The 13,657-nt window shown below is 38.0% G+C and overlaps 1 protein-coding gene across 1 annotated transcript in view; it reads right to left on the bottom strand.

Annotated features, from left to right (window-relative positions):
- The window catches only part of Sirt1 (sirtuin 1), a 33,284-nt gene that overhangs the window by 6,328 nt on the left and 13,299 nt on the right, over nt 1-13,657 (bottom strand). Inside the window, exons 4-7 of the mRNA XM_013017208.1 lie at nt 6,184-6,331; nt 5,309-5,388; nt 3,431-3,617; nt 573-1,118 (exon numbers count right to left, since the gene is read on the bottom strand). Of these exons, the coding sequence (XP_012872662.1) occupies nt 573-1,118; nt 3,431-3,617; nt 5,309-5,388; nt 6,184-6,331 (961 nt within the window). The remainder of the gene's footprint in view (nt 1-572; nt 1,119-3,430; nt 3,618-5,308; nt 5,389-6,183; nt 6,332-13,657) is intronic.

Raw genomic sequence — 13,657 nt, 5'->3', positions numbered from 1 at the left:
TCAGGCATGCAAGGCAAGCGCTCTACCACTGAGCCACCTTCCCAGCCCCATGTCAGTCTTATTATCAGGGAAAAATTGCATAATGGTTAAGCCTCTGAGGAAATGAATTTGGTTCTTCCACTTCCTAATTGTTACAGAGTTTAACCTCTCTAGGCCTGTTCTCAGAGAGCTAATGATAGTTTGTATCTCATGAGAGGTAGCTTATAGCACCCAAATCTTAGCCATAATTCTCATCAGACAACATGCAATATAAAACTTATTCTCAACTTAATATTTATCTTCCCATACTCTAGGAGAAAGACAACATAGCTAACCAATAGAAGTAAATACTTCTCTATTATTTAAGACAAATCAGATTTAAATCTCTTACTACTATTTACAGTTGACAACCTGGGGTTGGGGGGCAGCAATAGTTAATGGTTACAACCCTTGTCTAGTTAATATGCATGAAGCCCTGGGGTTGATGCATGTGCACTCTCCCTCTTAAGTCAGCTAATTGCCCCAAAATACTAATTTCTTAAAAGTTTTGTTAAAATAACTGTACTGTCAAATGGATCAATAGGATTTCTTACCATCAAGCCGCTTACTGATCTGTTCCTTTGGGAGTCTATTGGGCCAACACTTTCTCACTGTTTCAGCAACTGAAGTTATATCATTTTTCTCTTCAGTACTAGAACCGACATCCTTTAAATCCGAATTTTCCACAGTAATACTCTCATTGTTCCTAATAGAAGTCTGTACTAATTGTGGTTTTTCTTCCATACAACTTTTTGATTCAGATATGACTAAATCATCAACTTTACTCTTAGTTGCTGTAACAATTACTTTAGAAACTGGTGGTGAAGTTCTTTCAGGTGAGCTCGACTCTTCTGAAATATGAAGTGGTGTTGGTGGTAACTCTAAGAAATTAACCAACTCTTTTTGTGTTCGTGGAGGTTTTTCAGTAATTTCTGAAAGTTTTACAGGGTTACAGCAAAGTTTGGCATATTCACCACCTAACCTATGACACAATTCATTAATTATGACATCACAGTCTCCAAGAAGCTCTACATCAAAATGCAGATGAGGCAATGGTTCCCTATTAATTAATATCTGAGGCACTTCATGGGGTATGGAACCTAAAAACAGGGTGAAAAGCAAATGTTAGAAAAAGAAAATGCTAATAAGACCACAACAAATGCACTAGGCCAATAAAGACATGCTCCAGTAAGTTAGATTAAAACCTAACCCCTCAGAATTAACTTTTCTTCTCTAGGGAGAAGAAAACTTCCCACAAGATTTGAGTTGAGGATAGAACATTAATGTTAAGTTACCATTCAGTACTATTGAGAACATTAATGTTAAGTTACCATTCAGTACTATTGCAGTCTGTGATTAACAGTCCTATAAATCTATACCATCACCTTACATTTCAACCAGGCGCTAGTAGCTCACACCTGTAATCCTAGTTAATCAGGGGGCTGAGATCTGAAGATCAATGTTCAAAGCCAGCCTAGTCAAATATTTGAGACTTATAACCAGCAAAAAGCCAAAAGTGGAGATGTGGCTGAAAATGATAGAGAAAAAAGTAACAAGGAACTGGAGTGCAAGTGTCAGTACTAGTACACAGAGTTTTAGATTTTCAAAATGATTTTTTTTTTTGGGGTCCGGTTGTGGGGCCTGAACTCTGGGCCTGGGCGCTGTCCCTCAGCTCTTCAGCTCAAGACTAGCGCTCTACCACTTGAGCCACAGCGCCACTTCCGGCTTTTTGCTTTTTGCTTATGTGGTGCTGAGGAATTGAACCCAGGGCCTCGAGCATGCAAGGCAAGCGCTCTACCACTGAGCCACCTTCCCAGCCCTTCAAAATGATTTTTGCCTATCATTCTAACATATTACCCAGTGGTGTGAGCTTATAATCCCAACTACTTGGGAATTAAAGCAAGAGTCCTGATCAGGAATTTGAGACATTGTCTCAAAAGCAAAACACAAAATTAAGTACACGGTTCATGTGGTGTAGCTCAGCATGTATGAGGTCCTGAATTTAATCCTCAGCACTGGAATAAATAGGCTTGCATACTAGATTTTCATGCTTCAGATAATTACAAGTAATTTCTAGTCTTTTGTTAAAAATGTATCATAAAGGATCATGATATGAGGTTACATTTATGTAAGTCAGGTATGACTACATTTCTTTTTAGAAAATATTACCCCTTCATTCTCAGTTTTTAATTTCTAATCTTGTAAAACAGGATTTTGCAGTTATTTAGGGATTACCAAATTAATTGCTAAAAGGCTACCAAAGGTAGCCTGGAGACTTTGATTATGTTTCTCCCAACTATTTCAGCTGGCTATTTGATTGATGGTGTTTCTCTCAAAGGACACACCTGAAATAATGAGGAAGAAGGTAGTATGAAAACATGCCAAAGTTATTCTGGCTTTTGCACATAAGCATGTGTATGCTTGCGGGCTGGACCTGGGGCTTGAATTTAGGGACTGGGCACTTATTCCTAATCCTTTTTGCTCATGCTAGCACTCTACTACTTGAGCCACAGCTCCACTTCTGGATTTTTGTGGGTAGTTTATTGGTAAAATCCCACAGACTTTACTGCCCAAGCCTGCCTGGGGTTGCATCAAACTGATCCTCACAGACTTCAGCTTCCTGAGTAGCTAGGATTACAGGTATGAGACACACCCAGTGCCCAGTCACATAAGCATTTTCACACACAAATGTCCTTGTTGAGGTAGATCCAAATACAAACTTTTCTATAACAGAATAAATGATTACTACATTGCTATCTTGAACAAGTGGATTACACTTCTGATAGGTTATAACTTTTCTTTTTGGTGCCATCACTAGGGCTTCAACTTAAGGCCTCACGCTCTTGCTTGGCTTTTTTCACTCAAGGCTAGCACTACCACTTGAACCACAGCTCTACTTTTTAAACTTTTTGCCTAGGATTACAGGCATGAGGCACCAGTGCCCAGCTAACAAACCATACACATTTAAACTGACAAAAACAAAAACAGAATCCAACACCACTATAAACATATTAAGATCAAAAGTACATTAAGTTTATGTAAATTAATCGGAGCTAATCTCTGCCACATTAAATCATAGTACATTAAAAAGCTTTAGTTGAGGGTGATGGGAAGGTGATATTATAAAATACACATATAATGAAACCTACCAAAAATATATGGATAATAAGGCTGAGTTTGATAAAGTACATATATGCATATTGTAATTATCACAATAAAAACCTCTTATAAATTTCATTCTAATAAAATTAAAGTTATCTTTGACTCCACCTTGACAAAAATGTCCTTTTTTTTCAAATAAAAAAAAACACTTAGAAAATAAAAGTTTAGTTCTTCACTACAAACATTAAGATCAGTAACAACCTATGGCATTATATGCAGAAATGCTCCCCCAAAACCATTACCAACTTACTTGGAATTAGTGCTACTGGTCTTACTTTTAGGGAAGACCCAATAACAATGAGGAGATCAACTTCATCTTTGTCATACTTCATAGCTCTGTGAAACTGTTCTGGTAAATTTTCACCAAAAAAGACAATCTCCGGTTTCATGATAGCAAGTGGTTCATCAGCTGGACACCTAGGACATCGAGGAACTACCTACATGTTGCAGATATTCGTTGGACATAAAGGGAAGCCCATGTTAGAAGTAATCATTTTCATACAGCTGAAGAATGCATTTCAGAATTACCACAGAAAACAAAAGCTGTAAACAGGGAAACAACACAACCTAAATGTCAATAACATTTCAAATGTATTGACATAACATTCAATGAAATACTGTGATATTGTTTATAGATATAGAAGTAGATTTGACAGTCGAGTCCATCATCTAATTATGTCTTATTAACTATGCAGCAAAATACCAAAAACTTACCTTCTAATTACTGCATTTTTTGACCATATATAAAGTACTTCCATTTTCATTTTTTTACTTCAAAATACTTAAAAGCCAGGTACTAGTGGCTCATGCCTGTAATCTTAGCTACTCAGGAGGCTGAAACTGATAAACATAGTTCAAAGCAAGTCTATCATGCAAGTCCATGAGACTTAATTAGACTTTTAAACTATTATGCTGCACTGTTCACAATAGCTAGGATATGGAAACAACTCAGATGCCCCACTACGTAGATGAATGTGTCCAAAAATTGTGGTATCTATACACAATGGAATATTATGCAGCCATTAGAAATGACAAAATAATGGCATTTGCAGGGAAATGGATGGAGCTAGAAGAAATCATGTTGAGCAAGGTAAGCTAAGAGCAAAGAGACAAACAGTACATGGTCTCCCTGATAAGTGGATGTTAAATCCAAAATGTTAGGTGATACAACAAAATTAACAGAGTTAAGAAACAAAGAACTCCCACTCATCTGGTTGAACCACTACTAAATATCCCCATGCTGCTGATCACATGTATGGTGTATATGTGTACACCGTTATATGTTATAGACAGTGATAGACAATTTGCTCCAAGAAAGTTAGAATGAACTTGTGACTAAATGAGCATCATTATTCCACAATACTGTGAAATTTGGGAAATTATGTAATCACTTAACCACAATAAAAAAAAAAAACGAACCTCGGGGAAGGTAGGGAGGGAAGGGATGGTAGGGGGAAAACAATGGAGGGGGTAACAATGCTCAATAGGAAGTGTACTCATTACCTCACTCATGTAACTGTAACCCTCTGTATAGTATCTTTACAATAAAAAATTGAAAAAAAAAAAAAACTATTATGCTGCTCAGTTCCTAAAGGCACAAGTTTTCAGGAGTAACAAGACCTTTACCAAGAACTTTTTTTTTTTTTTTGCTGCTGGTCGTGGGCACTGTCTCTGAGCTTTCTTAGTCAAGGCCAGTGATCTGCCAGTTACACTTGCAGCTTTTTGGTGGTTAAGAGGTGAGTCTCATGGAATATTCTGCCTTGAGCTGGCTTTGAATAATGATCCTCAGATCTCAGCCTCCTGAGTACCTAGGATTACAGATATGAGCCCCCAGGGCCTGGCTTGAGTTGATTTTCTACATAATAAATGGCTCTGTATTCTTTATACAGTGTTAGTAAATGCACTGTCCACAGCTTCAGACTTGATCCTTCTGTTTCAGATCCAAAAGGTTGTGATTACAAGTATGGATCACCACTCAAGTTTGATTAAGAGTATCAAAGGTTCTTCTATTTCACCAGAATTTCCAGTGATACTGTTAAGAGTCTTGTGGATTCTTTTTTAAAAGGATTTAGAGACAAAAGAAGAGACAGACCAGAGACAAATCCTAAAATATAAATACATAAATCACCTGATTAAAAATATCTCCTCGTACAGCTTCACAGTCAACTTTGTATTTACAAATCAGGCAAGATGCTGTTGCAAAGGAACCTAAAAGCAACCAAAATATGTTTTATTAAAAGACCATCTGTTTCTTGAACATAAAGATTAGTTTGACACAAAAGACATTAGAGAATTTTAGGAAACCTGACAGAATTAAAACCCTTTTTTTCTTTTTTGGTCAGTCCTGGGGTTTGAATTCTGGGCCTGGGCACTGTCCCTGAGCTCTTCAGCTCATGGCATGCACTCTACCACTTGAGCCACAGCGCCACTTTCAGTTTCCTAGTGGTTAACTGGAGATAAGAGTCTCACGAAGTTTCCTGCTAGGGCTGGCTTTGAGCCACTTCCAGCTTTTTCTAGTTATGTGGTGCTGAGGAATAGAACCCAGGGACTCATGCATACAAAGCAAGCACTCTACCACTGAGCCACCTTCCCAGCCCAAAAGTACATTAAGATTTGATGTTTTGTATAATTCAAGCATCAAGGTCATTTTTATTTTGTTTTTGCATTCTTTTGGGCTATGCAGGTTAAGATTAATATTTGATAATAATGCTATCTCATTATTAACTGATAGCCTGCTTTCTAATAATCCTATAAAAATAAATTGGGCTGGGAAGGTAGCTCAGTGGTAGACCACTTGCCTTGCATGCATGAGGCCCTGGGTTTGATTCCTCAGTACCACATAAGCAGAAAGAAAAAAAAGCCAGAAGTGGCGCTGTGGCTTAAGTGGTAGAGTACTAGCCTTGAGCTGAAGAGCTGAGGGACAGTGCCCAGGCCCAGAGTTTAGGCCCCACAACCGGACCAAAAAAAAAAAAAATACGGAAAGCCATTTTGAAATTTACTAACCATGACACTGAATTATCCTTTGGATTCCTGCAACCTGTTCCAAGGTATCTATATTCTGCGTATAGTTGCGAAGTAGTTTTCCTTCCTTATCTGACAAGGCTATGAATTTGTGACAGAGAGATGGTTGGAATTGTCCAGGATATATTTCCTACATAATGTAAAAGGTAGAAAAAAATTTATATTAATGATATAACATACATCCTGCTTAGGTTTAACAAAGTTTCCAATAACAACCCCCATGTAATCTTAAACAAAATGCATGAGCACCACCTTAAAGCCTCTAGAGATAGATACAACACACACCTAAAGATTGTTTCTACAACATCTACAAAACTCAGCAATTAGTGAACTTGGTTCCTTTAAGAAAAGGATGAAAGTGACCCATAAATTTATCTAGTAAATGTTAACGTTTTAACAGAAGCAATACCGAGGATATCTAATTTTTGTTGGCTGCAAGTTCAGATTTTTCTTTAAGGAAAAAAGAAAACTTTACACTAAATTTACAAGTATCGAAAGAATGGTGACTTTTTAAACTAAAAAGAAAAAAAAGGCTGTCAACGTAAGATTAAAAATATTTTTTGATTCATCATTCATTATAAATATCAACCTGTTGGAAGTTTAAAGCTAAAGTTTTAATTCCTTACCAAAATTGTTTTCCTTCCACTGCACAGGCACATACTGGGATAGTATAGAGTTGCTCATGAATGCTGAGTTGCTGGATTTTGTGTGTGTGTTTTTCCCCCCAAATAATGCTTCAATGCTGTTTCTTCTTTAAAAACAAAGAATTCAGATATACACATGGCAAAAAGATCAGAGAAAATGTATCAATTTTGGTCCTCCCAACTTTTGACAAGTGTTTTTATTTAATTTCATTTAGTAAGTGACTGGCAAAGGAAGTTTCTTCTTACTTTTTCTTTATCATCTACTTACTTCCTTACCATTTATTACAGGCTCTAACCCATCAAAATACTAGCAAAAAAACTAGATACAACCATATGGCCCTCAGTAGGGAACAGGTTGTGCATCAATAATATTAAATACGCAGCCATTAAAATGAAAGGTAGATGTTCTGAAAACGGTCCATGACCTAAATGAAAAAAATCTTAGTCACCAACATGTGTAGTTTGTTTCTGTTACTAAAGAAAAATGAAAACTATGTGCACATACATAAAGGTATGTCCATATAAACAAGTCAGGAAGAATATATATGAACTACATAGAGATGGGGCAATGTTCACTTTTTTACACAAAAATATTTTTGAGCTTGCTCTTAGTCAATTTAATACCTTAAATTTAAAAAGTACTTTTGCCATCCAAATAGACACTTTCTTGGCAAAACTTACTTGGCTAATTACAATTATATGTACATATCTGTATGATCCTTAAAATTTATTACACAAAAATCCAAAAATGTTGCCTTACATTCAAATGTGTATTAAAAACAAACTCCTGGGCTGGGAAGGTGGCTCAATGGTAGAGCGCCTGCATGCCTGAGGCCCTGGGTTCAATTCCTCAGCACCACATAAGCAAAAAAAAAAAGCTGGAAGTGGCGCTGTGGCTCAAGTGGTAGAGTGCTAGCTTTGAGCTGAAGAGCTGAGGGACAGCACCCAGGCCCAGAGTTCAGGCCCCACAACTGGACCCAAAAAAATAAATTAAAAAAAAAAAAACTCCTCTCTGCATATTAAGAAACAGAACAATGTGTATAGCAAGCAGCAAAAGAGCTTAATGAAGTCAACATTTAGGTTTTGAAACGCTACTGAATTGTAATATAGTATAGTTTATACTATACTATACTGAATGTCTCCTACCCAGGATACTTAGCTATAGAACATTTTAAACACTGTTAAAAAGAGGTACAACAGATAAATAGGATCTCTATAATTCATGATACTGAGGATATTTTTGAAGAACTCTTATTTTATAAACCTTCATGTTATATTTGAGACGCTACATGATTTGAACCTTAACTCTGTCCATTTTCTTTCAGATGAAGTAGGTTGTGTCTGAATTGCTATATTTAAATATATTCAAGCTAAGGAATTTATTATCTAAAAGGTTTTTGGGTTGTTTTTTTTTTTTTTTTTGGCCAGTCCTTGGGCTTGAACTAAGGGTCTGGGTGCTGTACCTAAGCTTATTTTGCTCAATGCTAGCACTCTACCACTTGAGCCACAGTGCCACTTCCAGCTTTTTTTCTATATTGTACTGAGGAATCCAACCCAGGGCCTTACGCATGCAGGACAAGCGCTCTACCACTAAGCTACATTCCCAGCCAAAGGACTGTTTTAATACACACTACAGACTCTTAATCTGAGAAGTTGCTGAAAACCAAAAGGTATGGGATACAGTTCACATTTAGAGTATGGTTTAATTGTGATATGCTACCTGTACTTAAGGCAGGCTATCTCAGATTTCAATACAGCTTTTTAAAGGAATCAACCATTCTGCTGAGAACAAAGCTTCAAAACAAAAAAGCCTAATTCTACACATCTGTGTCTGAAAACCTGGGAATAATCAGGTAACTGGCCATAAGTGACCAATACAGTCAAAGCTCAGAACTCAAAATTATCTAGTATAATTTCCATCTAAAAACAATGGTGCTACCTATTTCGTTCCTCAAATCCCTAGCAATTTGAAAATGGGTGTAATTACAGCCACTAAGAACTAAAATGATTCATCAAGGTTTTAGAGTTTATAGAACAGAAGAAGGTAGTAAAAGAGTTGACCAAACAACAAAAAACAACCTAGCACTTAGATTCTTTATGCTATTAAAAGAAGTGAGGGACAGAGATAGAGCTCAGTGGTACAGCACTTGCCATACATGCAGGAAGAACTATCCACAGCACTGCCCCTGCCCCGGGGAAAAAAAGGAAACAGAGGAATGTTATGAATTCTTGTAGTGTTTCATCCATTTCACAAAACCACACTAAATAGATACTGAATAGACTTCAGTATCTTGACTTATCAATACTTAAGGTTAGCTACTTGACAAATTCAACTTTATTTCATCTGTCATTTTTCCATATAGGGCTACAATATAGTAAATATTTTAGGCTTCAGGGTCTATACAATCTGTCACATGGTTTCTATCTTCTCTCAGCTCTAGCATTATAGGACAAAGCTAGCCTTGAGCTGAAGAGCTCAGGGATAGTGCCCAGGCCCAGAGTTCAAGCCCCACGACCAACAAAAAACAAAAACAAAAAAAACCCTAAAGCAAAAAGAACAGGGAAAATGGCTTAAGTGATAAAGCATATGCCTAGCATGCATGAGGTCCCAAGTTCAAACCGCAAGAACACCAAAAAAGACAATGATTTGCACCATTTATATATAGTTATTTATCTAAATAAATAATGACTCACAATCAAATTAAGAATGGTCCACATTTGGAAAGATTATGCATGACTTTAAAACATCAGAAAGGAAGCAGCAGCCTTTTTTATAGTATGCCAGCCAACCCTTACTTACCTGAGAGAATTGTGATTAGTGATGCTATCAGTTACTACTTAATATACCTTTAGTATGTACTAGGCATAACGTTAACAAGCATTATATTTCATCTTTATTATGTCAGAGATAAGGCAAAAGGCTGCGTTTTCACATTTTTTTAAGGGCTGTAAAGAAAAACAGAACATATGACAGAGACCTTGTGCAGGCCACGTTCTACTAGATGACCCTTAGACCAAGTTGCTGATGTAAACCCTGCTCCAGATACACATAGACCTAGACTAAAACAACCAAAGTATAGAAATAACTCATCATTTGGCTACAAAAGTTGGTAACAAGCACAACTATCATATACCTAGTTCTGAGTGCAAGATCAGTTTTTAGTAACTTCCCAAGTTTTGATTCCTCAGTTTAAATTTTCTAGTTTTAAGGCCTAGCACAATTTTCTTTTAGGTATTAGTATGAGTCTAACTGAGAAAAGACTCTAATACTTCCTAGCATTAATGGAGGTTGGAATTCCAGTAAAAGCACTCTAAAGTGCTATAACATTTCTACAAATCAGTATGGAAAAGCACTCAAAGTGACAAAAAAAAAAAAAGAAAGAAAGAAAGAAAGAAAAAAATAACCCAATGGTGAAAAACAAGCTAGGCGCTGGTGGCTCATGCCTGTAATCCTAGCTACTCAGGAGGCTGAGATAGAATCGCAGCTTGAAGCCAACCTCGCCAAGGAAGTCTGTTGTTACTCTTTTTTTTTTTTTTTGGGTCCGTTCGTGGGGCCTGAACTCTGGGCCTGGGCGCTGTCCCTCAGCTCTTCAGCTCAAGGCTAGCGCTCTACCACTTGAGCTACAGGGCCACTTCCAGCTTTTTTCTTTTTTGCTTATGTGGTGCTGAGGAATGGAACCCAGGGTCTCAGGCATGCAAGGCAAGCGCTCTACCACTGAGCCATCTTCCCAGCCCCTGTTGTTACTCTTATCTCCGCTAAACCACCAAATCTGAAGTGTAGCTGTAGCTCAAGTGGTAGAGTGCTAGCCTTGAGCGAAAAAGCTCAGGGATAGCTCTCAGGCCCAGAATCAAGTCCTAGGACCAGCACAAAAGAAAAGAAACAAGCAAAAAAGGTGAAAAACAAGACAAGCAATTCAAAAGATAAACAGATAGTTTAAAAACAAATACACACACACACACACAAAAACAGCCCTGAGTGCTAGTAGCTCACAGAGGCTGAGATGCAGAGGATCAAGATTCAAAGCCAGCCCAAAGAAAAATCCTCAGCAACCCCATCTCCCCCCAAAAAACAGGAAAAAAAAAATGAGCTGGAGGAGTGCCAGACAAGTGAGCTCTACGTTCAAACCCTGGTAATATCCAAAAACAAAAATGCAGTCCTCTACACCAGTTAAAGAATACTGGGCCAAGCATTGTGGCTCACACCTATAATCCCAACTACTCAGAGGAGTCAAGAGAATGGGAGTATTGGTGTTTGAGGACAACCCAGGAAAAAGTTGGTGAAATGCCATCTCAACCCTAGTTAGGCATTGTCCCCCAGCTACACAGGGAACCTAAGTAGGAGGATCATAAATAGGAGGATCCTGGTCTAGATCAGCGTAGGCATAAATACAAGACCCTATCTACAAAGTAGCAAAAATGATTCAAGTAGTAGAGCACCTACCTAGCAAATGTGAGACCTTCACCTCAACCCCCCAAGTGTTTGCCATAAATAAACAAATAAATACCACAACACCTGGGGCTGGTAACAGATGGTCTAGCTCAACGGTAGAACATATGCAGAGTTGAGTTCAATACCTAGCATACACACACATGCACCTATCATACACACATACATGCATGACAGCTAGAACGTTCATTTTTTTGTCTGTTACATTGATAATTTCAAAATTACCAAACAACCACAGTTTAAAAAAAAGATTTGGCTACAACTATATAACAATGATTAGTCCTATTAAGTGCCATTATGAAACTACTTCCAAGAGTATTAAAGTGGGGGAAAAATAAGCTAGGGAACAAAGTGTTTGGCACTGGTGGTAATCATTTTTGGTTTTTGGTGGTTTTTGGTGTGTGTGTGAAGTGTGCAAAGAAGGGTCTTGCTGTGTGGCTGAAGTGAGTCTTTGCAGGCATCATCCCACTACTGAACAATATAGAACTTTTGACCAGCTCTGTTTTGGACTTGGGCTAGTTTACCCTTCCTTAGGCAATCTGGTGGTCCTCTGCTCCTTGGAAGTCATCAAGTTTGTGCCAAACTCAGTCAGGACACCTGACTGGCATAGCACACTCAAGCCCAGAATTTTTGCACTCAAGCAATACCATCTCAGCCTCCTAAATAGCTGGGATTATAGACATGTGCCCAAGGGTAATCATTTTTTAGAGTACTAAAAGTTATACTGAGCTACTACAAAGTAGTATGTTATTATATAACAGTAACTAAAGGCTTTTAGGCAGGCCCCAAAGTGATAAGTACAAATTATCTTTTCACATTAAGTGAACTTAAAAAACAAGCAAAAACTAATTTATATAAACAAAATTAGAAGTTGTACTTCATACATATTTTCAATTTTGTAGACAAGTGATTAATTTATTTTTCCTCCTAAGCATTATAAAATCTATTTTTAGTGCTTAAAGTGATTACAACACATTGCCAGTTTTAGCTACTGTCTTGATTTCTGTTTAAAATTCCTAAGACTTGCCTTTGTCGGTATAATTGTAATTGTATCGATAGGTTTTTACACATCAAAGTTAATATAGCCAGGTACCTGTGGCTCATGCCTGTAATCCTAACTACTCAGGAGGCTGAGATCTGAGGATCATGGTTCAAAGCCAACTAGGGTAGGAAAAGTCCATGAGACTCTTGAGCTTTAGCTCAAGTGGTAAAAAAAAAGCTCAGGGATGCTGGGTGCTGGTGGCTCATGCCTATAATCCTAGCTACTAGAAGGCTGAGCTCTGAGGATTGTGGTTCAAAGCCAGTCTGGACAGGAAAAAATCCATGAAACTCTAGCCTCCAATTAATCACCAGAAAACTAGAAGCAGTGGCTAAAAATGGTAGAGCACTAGCCTTGAGCAAAAAGTGATTAGGCCCAGAGTTCAAGCCCCACAACCACCAAAAACTAAATAAATAAAAATAAATAACAAAAAGCTCAGGGACAGGGGCTGGGAAGGTGGCTCAGTGGTAGAGTGCTTGCCTTGCATGTATGAGGCCCTGGGTTGGATTCCTCAGCACCACATAAACAGAAAAAGCCGGAAGTGGCGCTGTGTTTCAAGTGGTAGAGCGCTCGCTTTGAGCTGAAGAACTGAGGGACAGCACCCAGTCCCAGAGTTCAGGTCCACGACAGGCAAAAAAAAAAAAAAAAAATCAGGGACAGTGCCCCATCCCTGAGCTCAAGCCCCAGGACTGGCACACACACACACACACACACACACACACACACACACACACAAAAGGTAATGTAAGCTGATAGATAAATTTATATTGGATAAATTTATAATCTTTCTCATTTTGGTATTTTCTATTCTCAGTTCTCACATCTTTTTTTTCTCTTGTTTTGTTTTTACTGGTACTGGGGATTGAACTCTGCTAGATACGCACTATACTGCTTGAACCATGCCTCCAAACCCTTTTTTGTTCTAGTTATTATTGTCAGTCCTGGGGCCCTGGGGCTTGATCTCAGGGCCTGGGCACTGCCCCTGAGCTGCTTCTTTTGCTTAAGGATATCACTCTACCACAGTGCCACTTCTGGCTTTTTCTGTTCATGTGTTATTGAGTGATCAAATCCAGGGCTTCAAGCATGCTAGGAAAGCACTCTACCACTAAGCCACATCCCCAGCTCATGTTCTAGTTATTTTTCAGCCTGTAAAATTCAGGTTTATGGGGGCTGGAGGTACATATAGCTCAAGTGGCAGGAGCTCCAGTCTAGCAAACTGAGGACTCAAGCTGAAACCAAGTTCAGGTTCATCAATATTATTCCTATATTCATTAACAGTTCTAGTACAAAAGGTTTTCTCAAACCTTTCCACAAGACTAAAGAAAT

Source organism: Dipodomys ordii, unplaced genomic scaffold (genome assembly GCF_000151885.1).
Source record: "Dipodomys ordii isolate 6190 unplaced genomic scaffold, Dord_2.0 Scaffold34, whole genome shotgun sequence".
NCBI classification, from domain to species: Eukaryota; Metazoa; Chordata; class Mammalia; order Rodentia; family Heteromyidae; genus Dipodomys; species Dipodomys ordii.
This window is presented reverse-complemented; position numbering and strand designations above follow the sequence as displayed.